We start from the raw sequence: 20,169 nt of genomic DNA on the forward strand, positions 1-20,169 counted from the left end.
TTCGTACATAAAAAAGCTGTCCTTTCTCTTTATAAGATGAAGAGCGATTCAAAGTGTTTTTTCTCTGCCCTTCTGATTGCTCAGATTCCAATCTGAGACGTATTTCCTGTTAATAAGGATAATTTACTACTATCCGTAGTACTATGGTTAAAATATTCTGACACAAGTAATTCAGAGGGATGAGGGTTTCTCATCTTTTTCTTCACAGCTCAGTCACTCCTCAGGAATTGCATCTTTATGGATTTGGAAAGAACTGAGATATATTATTACCAGTGGTCCTATTATTATGTGAAGGATTCTTCCCTGAGATTCTTCCCCTGTTTCAACTGACACTGAAACACTTTGAACTCTTTGGAAGACAAATGTCAAGGAAATAAATGTTATGCATTGCTAATTTTAAATGCCCTTGCAATATGGTGTCTATTATAATAGAAGTATTTTTTATCTGATTTTTGCTATTTATTATCCGTTCCTGCTTTTCAGGTTGAGGAGACATTATACGTGTTCATAAGTGTTTTTCTTTCCTTCTGATATAAAATTATTACTTTGTTCCCATCGAAGGAAGTCTTTAAGAATAAGGCAAAAGTTAATTTAACTATTCTTAAAATGTCTTCACACTTGGAGCCTGATTCATTTAAGTCAATTTTCAAAATAAATCTTATTTATTAGGAAAAAAAAGAAAGATTTATAGGGAAATTGAGAAGATAGTACAGAGCATTCGCATGCACTTGCACTCAATTTCTCCAATTATTGATATCTTATATCAGTATGGTACAAATATTAGCTAATGAATCAATATTAAAATAGTTGCATTAACCAAGGACCATACTTTATTCAGATTTCCTTAGTTTTTGCTAAGTTACCATCCCTCATATCACATTCCATTTGTCCTCCTGTTTTCTTAGGCTCCTCTGGATTGTGACAGTCTTTCAGCCTTTCCTTGTTGTTGCACTGGAATACTTTGAGAAGTAGAGTATTTTGAAAATTTCCCTCAGTTGAGACATGTCTTTCGTTTATCTCATGATTGAACTGTTTTTGTGGATTATATACAGAGATATACTGCCATTTTCATTATATCATATAAAGGATAGATACTTTCAACATGATTTATCAGTCTTGGTATCGATCTGATCATCTTGCTGAGGTAGTGTTTGTCATCTTTCTCCGTAGTTAAGTGATTCTTCTCCTCCTCCTCCTCCTCCTCCTTCTCTTCTTCTTCTTATTATTATTATTATCATTATTATTTTAAGTTTTTCATAATATATTTTGTAGAAGGAAGTTACTATGTGTATTCCACACGTAAGAGTGGGAAGCTATGCTCATCAACTTGAGGGTGGAATGTCTGCACAAATTGTTTGAAATTCTTCTACATGGGAGATTTCTCTTCTTGTGGCTTTGTTTTTTTTAGTTTCTTTTTCAAAGATGTTTTTTATTTATTTGAGAGAGAGAGGAGAGAAAAACCATGAGTGAGAGGGGCAGAGGGAGAGGGAGAAGCAGGTTCCCTGCTAAACAGGGAGCCTTCCTTGGGACCTGGATCATGATCTGACTTAAGGCAGAAGCTTAACTGACTGAGCCACCAAGGTGCCACTATTTCTTTCTTTCCCTCTTTCTTTTTTTTTAAATAATATATTCACTTTTTATTGGTGTTCAATTTGACAACATACAGAATAACACTCAGTGCTCATCCCGTCAAGTGCCCCCCTCAGTGCCCGTCACCCATTCATACAGATCCCTGACCTCCTCCCCTTCCATCACCCCTAGTTAGCTTCCTAGAGTTAGGAGTCTTTATGTTCTGTCTCCCTTTCTGATATTTCCCACACATTTCTTCTCCCTTCCCCTATATTCCCTTTCACTATTATTTATATTCTCCAAGTGAATGAGAACATACAATGTTTGTCCTTCTCTGATTGACTTACTTCACTCAGCATAATACCTTCCAGTTACATCCACATTGAAGCAATGGTGGGTATTTGTGGTTTCTATTGGATGAGTAAGGCCCACCTTTTCTCTCCCTTCATCTTCTGAGTCTCCTATGATATGAATGTTATTGTTTTAATAAGTGGCTGAGTTCCCTAAATCTGCCTCTGTGGTCCATAACTTTCTTTGTTTTTAAGGCTTCCACTTGGGACTGCATCTCAGTTATACTATTTTTAACATTCGCCTGACTAAATTTTAGTTCCTTTATTTCTACAGTAAGGGATTCTCTAGTTTTCTTCTGTGCTCTTTTTCCAGCCCAGCTGCTATCTTTATAATCATTGTTTTAAACTGTATTTAGACATCATATATTTGTTTTGATGGACTTCCTGGCTGTGAATACTACCTCATGTTATTTTATGGAGGTGAATTTCTCGATCTCATTATATTTTCCAGAAAAGAAAGTAGGAAAAAAAGAAAAACCAAGAAAAACAATAACAACTGCCCTCCCCCAAAAAAACCACTAGATTATTTTGGCCTCCTTGTAAAAAGATTCTAAATCCCAAAATAACAAACACAATTAATGTTCCATGAAAGTAAAAATAAGAAATATATAAGGTACATACATAAAAAATAAAATAAGGCAATTAATAAAATAGAATAAAAAAAATAAATGAAAATAAAGCACAAAATACAAAGGAAGCTAGACCCTTCTTTCCAGGCAGCGCTGAAGCTCTGCAGCCTCTTGGGTCTGACAACTTGGTGGCAGCGAATGGTCTGTGTGGGGTCTGGGGATGGCCCATGGTGCTGATTGTCAGGTGCACATCTGCCTGGGAGATGCACCTGCGGGGTCAGGGTTGGGGTGGTCTTCAGCGCCTCTGGCCTCCAGCAGGTGGCGCAGTGGTGCTCCCTGAGATTGGCGCTGTTTGGCGTGATTTGGGAGGGGACACTGGGTCCTCTGGTTCTGGGGCTAAGCATCCCACCCCCCAGTCTGCAAGCCCTCCACAGAAGAGCCCCCAAGCGCATCTCTCAGAACCCTGCTTTCACTTTGCCCGCGTCCGAAATGCTTTTGGTTTTGTTTTTTTATCTCAGACTGTTGTGCCCAAGATTGCGAATCCGAAAAACCATGGAGAAGCCCACACCGAAGCAAACACACGAGGGTTTATTTACAAGCTCGAGCTTGTGTCCAAGTATACCTGACAGTGCGGAGCAGGGACTTCGACCCCGAGGTGAGTTTTTGCTTAGGTTTAAGGGCTTGTCTCGGGGACCTCCAGAAGGGCTAGAGCAATTCCTCAAGTTCTGTGTACATTTTTATATGGGGCCTTCAAGGGCATTGAGCTCTGTTCTCATTCTAATAGGGGCTTCCTGCCCTTGGCCTGGGCTCAGTTTTGATTCTATTGTGGGGCTTTCTAGGACATTAAGCTGTAAACAGAAAAGGTTCCACACCTGGAAGGGGGACGTCACACTGTCCCTATATGCTGAAGACGCGATACTGGAAACAGGAAACCTGGGAGCCTCCACCAAAACCTGTTAGAACTAAGGAGTGAGTTCAGTAAAGTCACGGGACACAAACTGACCCTACAGAGCAGAGTAGCCTTGCTCTGTCCCGACAATGAGCACTCAGGAAGGAAAGGAAGGACGTGACTCCCTTCTCAGGAGCATCAAGGAGAATAAATAATGAGACTGAACCATAGGAGCACAAGACTTGTTCACTGAGCCATACATGGCTCTGTTCTGGGAGGCCGTCCTGGGTTCGAGGGGTGGGAGCCTCATCTTGTGAAAATGTCCACAGTTTCTGAAGCCACCCTCAGTTTCAAAGTCATTCCTATCAAAATCATGGTGGCATATCTTAGAAATAGCAAAAAAAAAAAAAAAAAAAAAAAAAAAACATAACATCAATCTGCCCCCACAAATGACCCCGGACAGCAAATCAGTACTGGAGGAGCAGGAGAGAGTGGGACGCAGCACTTTCCTATTTCAAACGATGTCACAGACACAAAGGATAAAGCAGTGTGGTTCTCGGGCCCCCAGCTGGCTCCGTTGGTTAAGCATCTGACTCCTGACCTCACCTCCGGTACTGATCTCAGGGGTCTTGAGTTCTAGCCCTGGGCTGGGCCATGGACGGTGCGTGGAGCCTACTTAGGCAAACCAGTCCCATGGGGGGTGGTTCGGGCATAAGCTGAAGGAGCAAAACAGAGAGTCCAGAAGGAAATGTGCTCTGATACAATGGATTTTTTTAACTTAATTTAATTTAAACCCAATTAATTAACGGATAGTGTATTATACTTTCAGAGGAAGAATCAGGGATTCACCAGTTGGAGATAACAGCAATGCTCGTGACATCACGTGACCTCCTTCATGCAGGTCCCCTGTTAACCTCCCCGCCTCCAACGACCATCAGTTTGTTTCCTATCATTAAGAGTCTGTATTTCGGGGATCCCTGGGTGGCGCTGCGGTTTGGCGCCTGCCTTTGGCCCAGGGCGCGATCCTGGAAACCCGGGATCGAATCCCACATCGGGCTCCTGGTGCATGGAGCCTGCTTCTCCCTCTGCCTATGTCTCTGCCTCTCTCTTTCTCTCTGTGACTATCATAAATAAATAAAAATTAAAAAAAAGAGTCTGTATTTCCTGCAACTGTTTTCATCTTATTTGTTTTTCCTTCCCTTCACAGTTGTTATATGCTTTGCTTTTTAATTCCACCTATGAATGACACCACACGGTCATTCTCTTTCCTGACTGACTTATTTCATTTAACATGATCCCTCTAGTTCTATCCACGTCATTGCAAATGGCAATATTTCCTTCTCTTTGATAGCTGAGTTCCATTCCTCTCTCTATGACCATCATCTATCTCCCATCCTTTTTATCCATCATCTGCCACAGGGCACCGAGGCTCCTCCCACAGTGTGGCTACTGTGGACCCGGCTGCTGTATACATTGGGGTGCAGGTGTCCCAAGTCTCACTGCATCTGTATCTTCGGAGTGAAATCAGGCCGTTCACCTGCTGTTCACAGGATGTTACAAATAGAGTCGCCCTGCAGAGCCTCCACACTGTTTCCAGGGTGGCTGCACCAGCCCGCAATCCCGCCCACAGTGGAAGAGGGTTGAGTGGGTTTTGCGGGACGTGGTAAAACTCTGGTCCACATTTCATTTTGCATCCTGTGGGCTCCAATTCCTTGTCCTTAAGTATTTCTGGGGAAGCCAGGTGTTGGGCTCCGTTTCAGTGAGACGTTTCTAAAGCTAACAGGCCACAGCAGGAGCCTGAAAGGAGGCAGGTGCGGCCCCTGGAGCGCCCTGCTGCCTTCTGCACAGCCTCCTGCAGCGCCTGAGCGTCCTGCAGGGGGCGCCCGAGCCCAGGCCCCACCCAGCGGGCATGAATGTGCAGTAGGCCTCCTCTGCCTGCACTAACAGGAGCCAGCCTGTGCTGGGGAGGCCTGAGGAGGACGTGGGGACACGTCCACGCTGATGAGCCACAGCTTCAGGAAGATGTGGGCCCGCATCCACGCTGACAGGAGCCCCTGGGCCACCTCAGGACATAAGTTGAGGCTTCTGGAAGCTGCGGGCCGCATTAATGGTGGCAGGAGCCCCGGCCTCCTCAGAACCCTCGGTGATGCTTCGGGAGGACGTTGTGTCACATCGACACAACAGGATGCTGAATCCTTAGGACCCCTGGTGTTGACTTGGGGAAATATGGGATGCATCCATGCGGACAGAAGACCCCAGGCTTGTCAGGGCCTGTGGTGAGGCCTAAGAAAAATGTGGGTGCCGCATCCACACTGACAGGAGTCTCCAGCCTCCTCAGGACCCACTGTGAAGGTTTGAGAAGATTTGGGGCCACATCTATGCTGACAGGAGCCCCCAGCATCCTCAGGTCTTCTGGTGAGGCTTGAGGAAAATGTTGGGCCACCTCAACACTGACAGGACCCCCGTCCTCCTCAGGACATGCACTTTGGCTTCGGGAAATATGGGGCTGCGTCTATGCTGACAGGAGCCCACAGCTCCTCAGGACGTGTGGTGAGTTTTCTGGGGGACGTGTGGCCATGTCCAGGCTGACAGGAGCCCCGGGCCACCTGAGGACCTGCTGTGAGGCTTCCAGACGATGTGAGGCATAGTCCACAGTGACAGGAGACCCAGCGTCCTCAGGACCCTCTGACTATGACTCAGGAACAATTGGGGCCACGTCCATACTCACAGGAGCCCTGCTTCCTCAGGACCCCCTGGAGGACTCTGGAGGCGCTGTTGGGGGTCACGTCCACATCAGAAGGGACTACTCAGAACCACAGGGTAAGTGAATGGGTAGAATGAATGGTAGGGTCGGGAGGGGAGGCAGTTGGTGGTTAGGCTTAGGTTAGATGTTAGGTGTTTGTGATTAAGCTTATAGTTACGGAATACAGGTTAGGGTGAGGGATAAGGTTAAGAGTCAGTGGTTAGGAGTTAAGATGGGGGTTAGGGATTAGGGAACGGGGTTAGGGTTAGTGACAGGATTTAGAGTTAGGTTTAGGGTTTAGGCTTTAGGGATTAGGACAGGAGGTTTGGAGGTGGGGTTAGGGTTATGGTTACAGTTAGGGTTGGGCTTAGGTTTGCATTTAGGGTTAGGGGTTAGGGTGTGAGTTAGGGTTAGGGGTAAGTGTTAGGGGTTAGGGTAAAAGTTAGGGCTAGGTTTAGGGTTAGGGCGAGGATTAGGTTTAGGATAGGTGTTAGGGCTAGGGTTAGGGTTAGTGTTTAGTTAGGGATTAGGGTCAGGTCAGGGTCAGGTTACGGTTTTTTAAAAGGGTAAGAGATAGGTTTAGGGAGTGGTTTAGGAGTTAGTTTTAGGGTACAAGTTAGAGTACCATTTGGGGTATGAGATAGGATTAGTATTAGAGGGTTAGGGTTAGGGTACAGGTTAAGGTTAGGAATAGGATTTGAGTACATTAAGTTAAGGTTAGGGTTAGAGGTTAGGGTTAGATTTAAGACAGGGGTCAGGGATAAGGGTTTCGAATAGGTTTAGGAGTTAGGGTGAGGGTTGGCAGGAAGGTTCACTGAATGTGTTTTGGTCTTGGGGTTTGTGTTTGGTTGTCGATTAGTGATGGGTCTTGTTTAAGGGTTAGTTTAACATTAGGATTAAGTGTAGGGTTAGGGTTATGTCTGTGTATGGTTAGAGTTTGGGTCCTGGCATGTGCCTGCACTGGGACTCCTAGTATCTTGGGCCGTTGAGTTTTATGCACTCTATTTAGGTTTTGGGTTCAAAGATAGCCTGACTCCACCAAATTAGTGGCCTCCCCAGAGACTCAAAATCCAGGCTTCTGATGGGGTCAGAATAGACATTACAGACTTCTTCCAAGCTGAGCTAAGGAGGGGATTTGTGGCTCTAAATACTCTTTATTTGGATTTTTAGTTGCCTTTCTGATTTTTTCTCTAGTGCGCACATGTTTCATCAATACTACCAATTATTATTTTAAAGTTTTACTTGAATTCCTGTTTGTAAACACAGTATGATATAGTTTCAGGTTTACCACTTAGTGATTCAACACTTGGATACAACGCCTGGTACTGGTCACAGGTGCCCTCCACTGTCCCCATCCCCTGATTCCCCATCCCCCCACCTTCCTCTGGTATTTATTAGTTTATTCTCTGTGGTTAAGAGTGGGTATCTTGGCTTGCTTCTCTCATCCCCCCTGAGCCCCTTTGCCAGTTTGTTTGGTTTCTTAAAATTCACCTGTGAATGCAATTGTATGGTATTTGGTATCTGTCTTTCTCTGACTGAGTTCATTTAGCATAAATCCTTTCCACTCCTTCCACATCATTGTAAATGGCTTCATTTCATCCCTTCTGATGACCGAGTGATGTCGCAGTGTGTATATTTACCACACTGTCTCTGCCCGTTCATCTGCCGATGGACGTAGGGCTGTATCCACAGTTTGGCTGTTGTTGATAACGCTGCTAGAAACACTGGGCTGCGTGTCCCCCTCGAATCTACTAAAGTACTTTTGTGTCCTCAGGGTAAATACCTAGCTCTGCAAATTTGGAATCGTAGGTTAGCTCTATTTTTAACTTTTTTAAAATTTTTTTATGATAGTCACAGAGAGAGAGGCAGAGACACAGGCAGAGGGAGAAGCAGGCTCCATGCACCGGGAGCCCAATGTGGGATTCGATCCCAGGTCTCCAGGATCATGCCCTGGGCCAAAGACAGGCACCAAACCACTGCACCACCCAGGGATCACCTATTTTTAACTACTAGAGGACCCTCCACACTGTTTTCCACAGTGGCTACTTCTGTTCGCATGCCCACCAGGAGTGTAAGGGAGCGACCCCTTCTCCATAGCCTCACTAAAACCTGTTTTTTCTTGTGTTGTTAATATTAGCCATTATGACGGCTGTCAGGTGAACTATCATTGTGGTTTTGATTTGCATTTCCTTGATGATGGGTGATGCTTAGTGTCTTTCCTTGTGTCTGGTCGCCATCTGGCAGTCTTTCAGAGAGAAAGTCCATTCATTTTTCTGCCCATCTCCAGTTGCATAATTTGTTTTTAGGATCTTGAGATTTATATTTGCTTTATGTGTTTTGCATACTAACTCTTTAGTGGATGTGTTGTTTACCAATATCTCCTTTCATTTTGTATGTTGCCTTTTAGCTTTGGTTGTTTCCTTCACTTTGCGGAAGCTTTTCAATTTGATAAAGTCCCAATAGGATTTTTGCTTTTGTTTCCCTCACCTCAGAGGCATATCTAGAAAGAACATCCAATGGCCAATGTCAAAGACTTTGCTGCCTATCTTTTCTTCTTTGTATGGTTTCAGGTCTCACAGTTAGGTCTTTCATCCATTTTGAATTTATTTTTTATATATATGGAGTAAGAAAGTGGTCCAGTTTCATTCTTCTGCATGTGGCTGCCTGGTTTTCCCAACACCATTTGTTCTTATCCTGGGGTCAGGGTTAGGGTTTGTTGAAGAGACTGTCTTTGTGCCATTGGATATTCCTTCCTGCCTTGTTGTCGATTAATGGATCATAGAGTTACAGGTTTGTATCTTGTTTCGGCTTTCCATTCTGTTCTATTGATCTAAGCATCTCCTGTTGGGAGATTCTTGATTGCAGATTCAATTTCTTTGCTGGTTATCTGTCTGTTCAAGTTTCTTATTTCTTCCTTTTTCATTTTTGCTATGTTATATATTTCCAGGAATTGATCTATTTCTTCCAGGTTCTAGGTTCCTGGCATATAATTTTTCATAATGTTCTCTTATAATCGTTTGTATTTCTCTAGTGTTGGTTGTTATTTCTCTTTTCTCATTTGTGATTTTATTTAGGTCCTTTCACATCTTTGTATTTGTTCTCTTTTTTAAAGATTTTATTTATGTATTCATGCGAGACACAGAGAGGCAGAGTTATAGGCAGAGGGAAAATGAGGCTCCATGTGGGGAGCCTGATGTGGGACTTGATCCCCCAGGACCCCGGAATCATGACCTGAGCCAAAGCACATGCTCAACCACTGAGGCACCCAGGTGCCTTGCTGATTCAATTCCTTTGCTAGTTATGGGTCTGTTCACACTTTCTATTTCTTCCTATTTCAGTTCTGCTCATTTGCTCATTTCTAGGGATTTGTCCATTTCTTTCAGGTCTCCCAGTTTGTTTGCGTATAATCTTTCATAGTATTCCCTTATAATTGTCTTATTTTTCTGGTGTTGATTGTGATCTCTCTTCTCTCATTTGTGATTTTATTTATTTAGGTCTTTTCTCTTTTCTCGTTGATAAGGCTTGCTAGGGCTTGATCCATTTTATTAATTATTTTAAAGAACCAGCTCTCAGTTTTGTTTTTCCATTCTACTGTTTTGTTGTTCCTATATTGTTTATTTCTGCTCTCATTTTTATTTTTTCCCTTCTTCTGTAGGCTTTAGGCTATGTTTGCTATTTCTTTTTCAGCTCCTTCAGGTGTAGGGTTACGATGTGTATTGGAGACTTCTTGTTTCTTGAGGTAGGCCTGTATTGCTATGTACTTCCCTCTTAGGACTGCCTTTGGTACATCCCAGAGGTTTGGAGAAACATGTTTTCATTTTCGTTTGTTTTATATTTCCTCTTTAATTTCCTGGTTGCTCCATTCATTCTCTAGTAGGATGATCATAAACTCAACATATTTTTGGTCTGTCCAAATTTTTTCTTACTGTCGACTTCAAGTTTCATAGCGTTGTGGTCCAAAAATGTACAGGGTGTGATATCAACCTTCTTGTAACTGTTGTACCTGTTGAGAGCTGTTTTGTGGGCCTTGATATTATCTGTTCTGGAGAATGTCCCATGTGCAGTTGAAAGGAATGTGTATTCTGCTTTCGGATCGAATATTCTGACTATATCTGTTGAGTTCCTGTGGTCCAGTGTGTCAAGGCTATTGTTCACTTGTTGATTCTGCTAGATGATCGGTCCATTGCCATAAGTGGGTGTTGAAATCCCCTGTCAGTGTATTATTACCAGTGATTTCCTGTATGTTTGTTGTTAATTGGTTTCTATATTTAGGTACTCTCATGTTGGCAGCATAAATATTTAGTTGTTTGATCTTGATAGAGTGTCTTTTTAATTATGAAATAATGTTCTTCTTCATCTCTTCTTACAGTATTTGTTCTTCCTTTTTGAGATTTAAATATTTTATTTATTTTTTCATTAGAGATACACAGAGAAGCAGAGGCAGAAACATAGGCAGAGGGAGAGGCAGGCTCCCCTAAGGGAGTCCGATGTGGGACTCGATCCTGGGATCCCAGGATCACACCCTGAGCCGAAGGCAGATGCTCAACAACTGAGCCACCAGGTGTCCCCCAGGGTTTGGTTTCAAATCTCGTTTGTCTGATATAAGTATGGGTCCTCCAGCTTTCGTTTGATATCCATTAGCGTGGTAGATGATTTTCCCTCCCCTGACTATCAATCTGCTGGTGTGTCTAGGTCTAAGGTGAGCATCTTGTAGGCAGCATACAGATGGATCTTGTTTTTTTAATAACGATTTTATTTATGAGAGAGAGAGAGAGAGAGGCCGAAAATTAGGGAGAGAGAGAAGCAGACTCCCCACCAGGAGCCCCATATGGGACTCGATCCCAGACTCCAGGATCACACCCTGAGTCAAAGGCAGATGCTCAACACCTTGAGCCACCCAGGCATCCCAGATCCTGTGTTTTAAGCCACTCTGATACCCTATATCTTTTGATTGGAGCATTTAGTCTATCAGCATTCAGAGTGATTATTCAAAGATATGAACTTTGTGATTTTGTGTTACCGGAAGAGTTGGTGTTTCTGGTGACGTACTCTGGGCCTTTCTAGAGTTGTTGTTTTTGGTCTCTTTTTTTCCCCCACTAGAAGAGTCCCTCTTAAAATTCCTTACTGGACTGGTTAAGTGGTCATGAACTCCTTTATATTTTGCCTGTCTGGGAAAATCATTATCTCTCCTCTCCTCCTGAATGACACCCTTGCTGAAGCAAGAATTCATACAAATTGGACTCCAATAAAAGAAATTTAAAAACATAAAATAAATTTTTGGTCTTATGATTGAGGAAAATGGCATGTAGGAGGTAAACCAGAAGCTGAAAGAGCGGAGGACAGATTTCACCGTCCGTAGCCTTCACAGGGACATGATGTCCTTTCCAAGGAGGGGCCTCCCCTCCGTAGGATGCTTCCTGCCCCTCTGTGCTCCTTGTTGGAACCCAGCAGGCACATCTCTGTGCCTCCAGCACCTCTGCAGTCATGGTTTATTGCGTCTTTCATGTATCATATTGGGGACCACAGCGTCGTGTATGTAACCATCCGGCTGCTGTTAGACAACATTGGGTGGATTCCAACTTTTGTTGGTTGTGTGGTGTGTGTGTGTCTATCACATGTAGCTATCACGTGCAGCTATTGGATCCTCTGGCTGGCTCACCCAAATGCCGAAATGGTTGGCACAACATCATTTCTGGTGCTGGCGCTGGGCGGCTAGCTAGGCTCTCATGGCAGACCAACGGCTCGCGCGTGCAGTGATTTTCCGCTGGAGGGTAGGCTGAGCTGGAAGGTCCGGCTTGGCCATATTCCCATGTGCGGAAGTGGGTCCTGCCATGCGCTGGCTGCTTATCTTCTCCCTGATGCCTCTCCAGCAGGGAGCTAGACCTCGGGGCCATCCTGGTGGGAGCTCCTGAGGAGCCAGCTGCCCATGGCTGGGGAGCCCTGGGACTGCCTGTGTTTGGGAGTCTGGGTGGGGACGGGGCTGGGGTTCTTTGGTCCCCTGTGCTGCCTGGCCTTCAGGCTGAGCCCCATGCTCACCCAGCCCCTATTCACTAAGGCGAGGAGGGTGCCCTCCACATGCTGGTGTGAGAGATCTAGCACCACAAGGTGTGCACGCCGAGTACACCTTGTGAGGGTGGCCCACGTGCGTGAGCTGCAGTGTGGGACCCAGTAAATTTAACAAAAATCCCTTACCCCTGGACAAGCAGAGCAGGACTGATTCCATTTTGTGCTCCACCAGCCATCTCCCCTATGACCCCACGTGACCTGCTTATGGCTTAAGGCGCTGCCCCACCCGACTCAAGCCGCTGGGCACACCCTAATCTGAAATCGGGTCATCACAATGTAACCCTGCATTGTGCCACACAAAGCTGCGCCCAATTCTGACCAAAGTAATAGGCCAGTTCAAGTCGATACTATAGGGTAAAGTGTAATTCAATCAGCCACCTGCGTGTGGACAAACATGACTACGCATCTTTCAGCATTCCCATGTGCCACTGGCTCCTATAAAGCTGCTACATCTCTTAGTCTCGGGGTCCAAATCCCTACACCTCTGTGTCCGGTGCACTTGGACCCAAGCTCCAGCTTGTAAAGAAACCCTCGGGAGTTTGCATCGGTGTGGGCTCCTTGGTGGTTTCTCGGATTAGCAATCTTGGGCACAACACAAGGGCCTGTTGTCCTGACATCCCTTCCAGGGCCACGCTACCGCCCCGCAGGCCCTCTGTGCCCCAGGCACACAGGCACGGGGATACGGGGAGGGGAGGAAGTGCCCCGGAACCCAGCCAGCCCTGGCCCCCTGGACAGAGAGAGCACAGACCACCCAGGTCTCTTCCACAGACACTGGTACCCTGAGGCTCCCTGGCTGTCACTCTGTCCCAGCCCCTCCTGGCCTGCTGGGCACAGGCTGAGTCCCAGTAAAGTCTATGGTGCCTGACCCTGGTGTCTGGCAGCCCCTGGAAGGCATGTGAGGATGTCAGCTGGGTGTGACTGGCAGCGCCACTGTAGGGGCTGTTTGGGGCATGGATGTAGCCCCTCCTCCTCTCTCGGGGTCTCTCCACGCCCTCTGCTCAGAGTTCTGGGATACACATAAATGGGCTGGCTGTGCATTTTCGCACCACAACACTTTATTGACGATCTACAGCAATGGGGCTCAGAGCCGAGGGCACGTGCTTTCCCCTGGGGAGGGAGACCTTTCTGTCCTTTAGGGGAGGGCAAGAATCACATGTGGAGTGGGGACGGGTGCTGGAGTCCCCCACCTGGGAGCATGTTTGGACTCCGGGTGGGGACGTGTCTTGAGGTTTCAGCAAGAGAGACGGTTCTGAGGGCAGCAGAGCTGAGCTGGACCTGAGCTCATGGACTCCTGCACTGTTCCCCGCAGTGTAGCTGGACCCCGGTCTCGGGGCCCTGGGGCCCCAGAACCTGGTGGAGCCTGTCTCCTAGTGTGGGTGTGGGTGGGGCCCACCGGCCTACCCCTTCTCTCCCCAACATTGGGTGTCCCGGGATTCCTAGGGCTGCCCTAGGTCAGCGACCTGGATCTGTGGGGCACACCCAGGGCCCAAGAGGCCACATCCAGCTGTGGGAGGGCTCTCTCAGCCTGGGGCCAGAATCCAGGGCTGGCCAGGGCCATGGGGGGCTGGATCCCATTAGTCTTTGTGTTGGGCCTGGGGGGGCTCAAATCACCCCAACCCCACAGAGCCTGGGGCCAGGCCAGCCCATGTCCCTCTGGGTTAGGGGCGTGTCCTATGCAGGGTGTGCCGCCCTCCAGGAGGGACAGTGGGTGGAGGCAGGGCACAGTGGGTCCTCTGCACCACTCACCTGCACCCACCCTGTCTGGGGCTCCCTGCCTTCCCTCCTTCCTGCAACCCCTGGGTACTCTATGGGAAACCCGGTCTTCTGATGGGAGCAGGGTATCCAGAGAACCCCGGTGAGGCTGAGTATGTCCCACAGGGGGCAGCTGCCCAGGGTCCTTGCTGGGGACAGATGCTGTGGGGGTGGATGTTGTGGGGGCAGGGGCATGATGGTGGTGGAGTGTGGGGGATGGTGCAGGGGGGATGGTGGGGGGAATAGTGTGGGTGGGGATTGTGTGGGGCTGTGTCAGTGTGAGGGGGATGATATAGGTGGGATGCCATTGGGGATGATGATGAAGGGGGATGCTGTGGGGGTGGGGAAAGAGGGGATGACATGGGGGGCCTGCCGACACAGGGCATCCACTTTCTCTCAGACGCACATGGATACGTCTACAGATAAAGGCGATCCCAGTCTGGGGTTTGCTGTGACACCTGCCCCTGGGGCACCGTGTGGTCAGTGCAGGACGCTGGCTGGACCGGGGGCATTATCTGGGGGTCATCATACTATGTATGCTTACAAATTGCAAATTGTCTCAAATTAAATGCATAGAATTTAGATATATATAAAACACCGAGTGTGGGTGTCACCCTGACCCGTCCGACCCTCATGGGAACGATGTGTGTCCTGCTCCAGCCACGGCCATGCCGCCTGGCCCGCAGGTCCGGTTACTGCCCTCCACGGGCCCCACCGCAGCCCCCTGCTTTTCAAGGGGCCGTCCCTCGCCCCTGTGTGGTTCAGCTCCCATGGAAACCCCTAGAGGCACCGACCTAGTGACCCCCTCAACCCCGAAGCCCCGGGGGTTGGGGCATGGGTGTCATCCCCTGCACCCAACCATACAGTGGTGTGTTGCTGGCTGCTGTTGCTTCCCCGGCCTCTTAAGCCCGTGTTCCCTACCCAGAAGCCCTGGGCCTCCCCCGGGGCCTAGAAGCCCCCTGACTCAACAGCCTCTCCCCACCCTCTAGCAGTCCCAAAACTTAATTTGGCTGCTAAACATCTTGTTGATGTCCAGGTCTATCTGCGTGATGTCCCTGGAGGAGTCGAGGCCTCCTCCTTCATTTCCTGCGGGAAAACCGGGGAGGAGGAGCCGGCGTCAGGGACACAGACACCGGCCAGTCACCAGCTGCCATCCTGGGCAGGGAGCCCTGGGACCACCATAGGAGTGTGTCCTGCTGAAATCTCCTTTCTTCTCCTGGGAGGCCGGGGATGGCCAGAGTGCCGACCGTGGCTGTGGGACCTCTGTGAGGGGCTGTGGTGAGCCGCTGTGGGCGGGAGGTGACTGAGGGTCAGCCTGGGTGGGAGGGGACAGGGTATCAGCCCAGGTGGGGAGGGGACTTGGGGGTGTTGTGCCCAAGATTGCAAGTGCCCAACACTTGGGGGTGTTGTGCCCAAGATTGTCCAAGCAGACACCGATGCAAACACACGAGGGTTGATTTACAAACTCAAGCTTGGGTCCAAGTATAGCCCACACAGCGGAGCAGGGACTTGGACCCCGAGGTGGGTTTTAGCTTAGTTTTAAGGGCTGGTCTCAGGGTCCTCCAGAAGGGCTGGAGCAATTCCTCAAGTTCTGTTTACATTTTGATATGAGGCCTTCAAGGGCATTGAGCTTTGTTCTCATTCTAATATGGGGCTTTCTGGGACCTTAAGCTGTAAGTTTTTTTTCTTTTTTTCCTGTAACTGAAGTAATGTAAATTTTAGCTCTTATACACAGGGTCCTGGGATGGCAGTACTTGTGCTAACCGTGAACTTAAAGTGGAACGGCCTCAATTTTCTCAGCCTCCCCACAGACAAGTGACTGAAGTTTAAAACTCCAAATTTTAGGGGCTGCCCTGGTGGAGACCTGTTCTCTTCCTGCCCGGGAGGGTGTCCTCACACTCCTGGCCTTTGCTGCTCTGTCCCAGGAACTGGGCCCCATGACTGCACAGGGGTTTGCAGCTTATGGCCACACAGGGCAGACAGCTGGCCCGAGCCCCGCTGCTCTCAGCCGGGTTCCTGCTCCTGTGCCTGGGAACAGTTGGCGCCACTGTCCTTGGGACCCCTGGGATCCTGAGCCCACCCTGTCGCTCCAGGGACTGCCCCCCACTTCTCCACTTGAACACCTTAAGGCTGGTGTGTCCCCCACTCTAGGAGACTTCTGAAAGTACAATTTTTGTGCACTGCTGCTTATAATATTGTGAGTAGATTCGTCAGTTGGCTCTCTGCCCTTGTGGGATCCGGGGCTATGTCTCTCCAAGATCAACTGATTGATTTTTTTAAGATTTTATTTTTCTGTAATCTCTACAGCCAACATGGGGCTTGAACTTGCTACCCCAAGAACAAGAGTCCCATGTTCTTACGAACCACACTGAGCCGGTCAGGCTCTCTTTGATTGATTGATACATGTTAATTGAAGCAGGGGTCTTGCATGTGTCAGGGCAGAAACTGAGCCCACGCTTTGAGGTGTGGTGGAGTCATTTGGACCTGATCAATGTGAAAGAAACCATAGCTTCCCTGGGAGCCCAGGGAGCAGGGCCCACACACGTGAAAAGTTGATAATTTCCTTTACTGTAGTAGTTATTTTACTGACTATTTATTTAAAGTGCTATTCAATGGTAAATGTCAATCTAGGATTGGGATACAGTGAGAACATTCTAGGATTCGGAGGTAACTAAAGCTTCCCGTCCAGGACTTAATGTTCCAGTTCGATGCAGAGATAGGCAAGGAAGCAAAGAGTTATGAAACATGGCACTGGGGTGCCTGGCTGGCCTGGTTGGGGGATCTTGATCTCAGGGTTGTGAGTTTGAACTCCATGTTGGGTATAGAGAGGACATGAAACGAAAATATTTAACAAATAATAAATGGATGAACAAATAAAGCATGACATCAAAGGTAAGTGTTTGCTTATGTCTCACCTGCGAACTATTCTTGATCGCCCCACTTGTCCTACTTAGCCCAGATGACGTCCTCCACAAGGGATAGTCCTGCCTCAGTGTAAGTGGGCGTCTTTCATTGTAAGACCTGTGGTTCCCCTCGTTCTGCAGGGAGAGAAGAGCCGTGAAGCCACGACTTCGGGGGATCAGCATACACCTAGGCAATGACCATTTCTGAACCCGGTAGCCAGAGCTCGGCCTCCTTTAGGACGCGATGTCATAACGAAGCCTCTTTGGTCATTGTCTTGGATGCAGGGTGGAGGCTAAACTAGAATTAGGAAGAACAAAAGAGGAGGAAAACCAGAAGCTGAAAGAGAGGAGGACAGATTTCACCATCCGTAGCCTTCACAGGGACCTGGTGTCCTATCCTAGGAGGGGCACCCCCTCCGTAGGATGCTTCCAACCTCTCTGTGCTCCTTTTTGAAACCCAGCAGGCACATCTCCGTGCCTCCAGTACCTCTGCAGTCATGGTTTATAGCGTCTTCCATGTATCCTATTGGGGACCACAGCGTCGTGTATGTAACCATCTGACTGCTGTTTGACAACATTGGGGGATTCCGACTTTTGTTGGTTTTGGGTTGTGTGTGTGTCTATCACATGCAGATATCACGTGCAGGTATCTGATCCTCTGGCTGGGTCACCCAAATGCCGAAATGGTTGGCACAACATCATTTCTGGTGCTGGCGCTGGGCAGATAGCTGGGTTCTCCTTGCTTACTCGGGGCTCGCTCCTGCAGTGACTTTCCTCTGGAGGGTCAGCTGAGCTTGAAGTTCGACTCCGCCACATTCCCATGTCCAGCAGGGGGTCCCGCTGAGCGCAGGCTGCTTCTCTTCTCCCTGATGCCTCTCCATCAGGGAGCCAGACCTCAGCGCTGCCTGGGGGAGATCCTGAGGAGCTGCCCATGGCGGAGAGCCCTGTTGCTGCCTGTGTGTGGGAGTCGAGTTGGGGTGAGGGCTGGGGTTCTCGGTCCCCTGTGCTGCCTGGCCTTGTGGCGAGCCCCATGCTCATCCAGCCCCTACTCACTAGGGCAAGGAGGGTGCCCTCCACACGCTGGTGTGAGAGATCCAGCACCACAAGGTGTGCAGGCTGAGTCCACCTGGTCAGGGTAGCCGAGGTGCATGAGCTGCAAGTGTGGGACCCAGGAAAGTTAACAAAAATCCCCTACTCCTGGACAAGCAGGGCAGAACTGATTCCATTTTGTGCTACACCCGCCACCTCCCCTATGACCCCCACATGACCTGCTTATTGCTTAAGGTGCTGCCCCACCCTAGTCAGGCCGCTGGGCACACCCTAATCGGAAATCGGCTTATAACAATGTAACCCTGCTTTGTGTCCCCCAAAACTGTGCGACGATTCTGACCAAAGTAATAGGCCAGCTCAATTGGATACTATAGGGTAAGGTGTAATTCAATCAGCCACCAGCTTGTGGACCGGCATGATCGTGCAACTTTCTGCGAATCCCATGTGCCACTGGCCCCTATAAAGCTGCTATGCCTCTTAGTCTCGGGATCCATGTCCCTGCTCCGCTGTGTTGGGTGCAATTACACCCAAGCTCCAGCTTGTAAAGAAACCCTCGGGAGTTTCCATCGGTGTGGGCTCCTTGGTGGTTTCCCTGATTTACAATCTTGGGCACAACACCAGGGCCTGGTGTCCTGGCATCCCTTCCAGGGCCACGCTGACCGCCCCACAGGCCCTCTGTGCCCCAGGCACACAGGCACGGGGATGTGGGGAGGGAATAAGTGCCCCGGAACTCGGCCATCCTCGTTCATCAGGACAGAGGGAGCACAGACCTCCCAGGTCGCTGTGCACAGACCCTGGTGACCTGAAGCTCCCTGGCTGTCACTCTGTCCCAGCCCCTCCTGGCCCAGTGGGCAGAGCCTGAGTCCCAGGAAAGTCTGTGGGTCCTGACCCTGGCATCTGGCCGCCCCTGGAAGGCACGTGGGGACGTCAGCTGTGTGTACCTGGTGGCGCCCCTGCAGGGGCTGTTTGGGGCCTGGATGGTGCCCCCTCCTCCTCTCTGGGTATCTCTCCACGCCCCATGCAGAGTTCTGGGAGACACAGAAATGGCCTGGCTATGCATTTTCGCACCACAAAACTTTATTGACTTTTTACAGCAAACGGGCTCAGAGCCTAATGTGAGCCTTCCCCTGGGGAGGGAGACCTTTCTGTCCTTTAGGGGAGGGCAAGAATCACACAGTGTGGGGGGGGCGGGTGCTAGAGTCCACATTGTGGGAGCATGTGTGGACTCCGGGTGGGGGCGTGTGTCCTGAGATTTCAGCCTGAGTGACTGTTTTGAGGACAGCAGAGATGACCTGGACCTGCAGCTCATGGGCTCCTGCACTGGGACCCACAGGGCAGCTGGACCCCGGCCTTGGGCCCTCTGGGGCCCCAATACCCAATACCTGGAGCCTGCCTCCTGGTGTGGGGTCGGGTGGGGCCAACCGGCCTATCCATCCTCTCCCCACCCTGGGTTGTCCCGGGATCCCCCAGCCTGCCCTAGGTCAGTGACCTGGATCTGTGTGGCACACACAGGGCCCAAGAGGCCACGTCCAGCTGTGAGAGGGCTCACTCATCCTGGGGCCAGAATCCAGGGCTAGCCAGGACCATGGGGGCCTGGATCCCATTAGTCTTTGTGTTGGGCCTGGGTGGGGCTCAAATCACCTCAGCCCCCACAGAGCGCGGGGCCAGGTCAGCCCAGGTCCCTTTGGGTTAGGGGCTGGTGTCCTGTGCAGGGTGTGCCGACCTCCAGGAGGGACAGTGGGCGGAGGCAGGGCCCAATGTGTCCTCTGCACCACTCACCTGCACCCACCATTTCAGGGATCCTTGCCTTCCCTCCTCCCTGCAAGCCCTGGGTTCTCTATGGGACAATCGGGCTTCTGATGGGAGCAGGGTATCCAGAGAACCCTGGGGAGGCTGAGCATGTCCCACAGGGGGGCAGCTGCACTGGGTCCTTGCTGGAGGCCGGTGGTGTGGTGGTGGATGGTGTGGGGCAGGGATATGATTGTGGTGTTATATTAGTCCGGTACAAATATTAGCTAATGAATCAATATTAAAATAGTCGCATTAACCAAAGACCATACGTTATTCAGATTTCCTTAGATTTTGCTAAGTTACTATCCTTCATATCACATTCCATTTGTACTCGTGTTTTCTTAGGCTCCTCTGGATTGTGACAGTCTTTCAGCCTTTCCTTGTTGTCGTTGAACTGGAACACTTTGAGAAGTAGAGTATTTTGTAAAATTTACCTCAGTTGGGACATGTCTGTTGTTTATCTCATCATTGAACTGTTTTTGTGGAT

The 20,169-nt window shown here is 49.0% G+C and overlaps 1 protein-coding gene and 1 long non-coding RNA gene across 46 annotated transcripts in view; one reads left to right on the forward strand and one right to left on the reverse strand.

Moving 5' to 3' along the window:
* Positions 1-20,169, reverse strand: part of LOC112656497 (uncharacterized) — a 441,756-nt gene that overhangs the window by 210,394 nt on the left and 211,193 nt on the right. The window lies entirely within an intron of this gene.
* Positions 1-20,169, forward strand: part of LOC118353533 (uncharacterized) — a 368,208-nt gene that overhangs the window by 161,224 nt on the left and 186,815 nt on the right. For 18 of the 45 annotated variants that reach the window (XM_049106706.1, XM_049106704.1, XM_049106705.1 and 15 more), the window contains exons 8-9: positions 3,007-3,143; positions 6,125-6,197. The exons of 4 other annotated variants lie outside the window; for them this stretch is intronic. In XM_049106706.1, coding sequence (XP_048962663.1) covers positions 3,007-3,143; positions 6,125-6,197 — 210 coding nt within the window. 23 more of the 45 variants (XR_007408941.1, XR_007408940.1, XR_007408950.1 and 20 more) reach the window with 8 other exon arrangements.

This window comes from Canis lupus, chromosome 37 (genome assembly GCF_003254725.2).
Source record: "Canis lupus dingo isolate Sandy chromosome 37, ASM325472v2, whole genome shotgun sequence".
Lineage (NCBI taxonomy): Eukaryota > Metazoa > Chordata > Mammalia > Carnivora > Canidae > Canis > Canis lupus.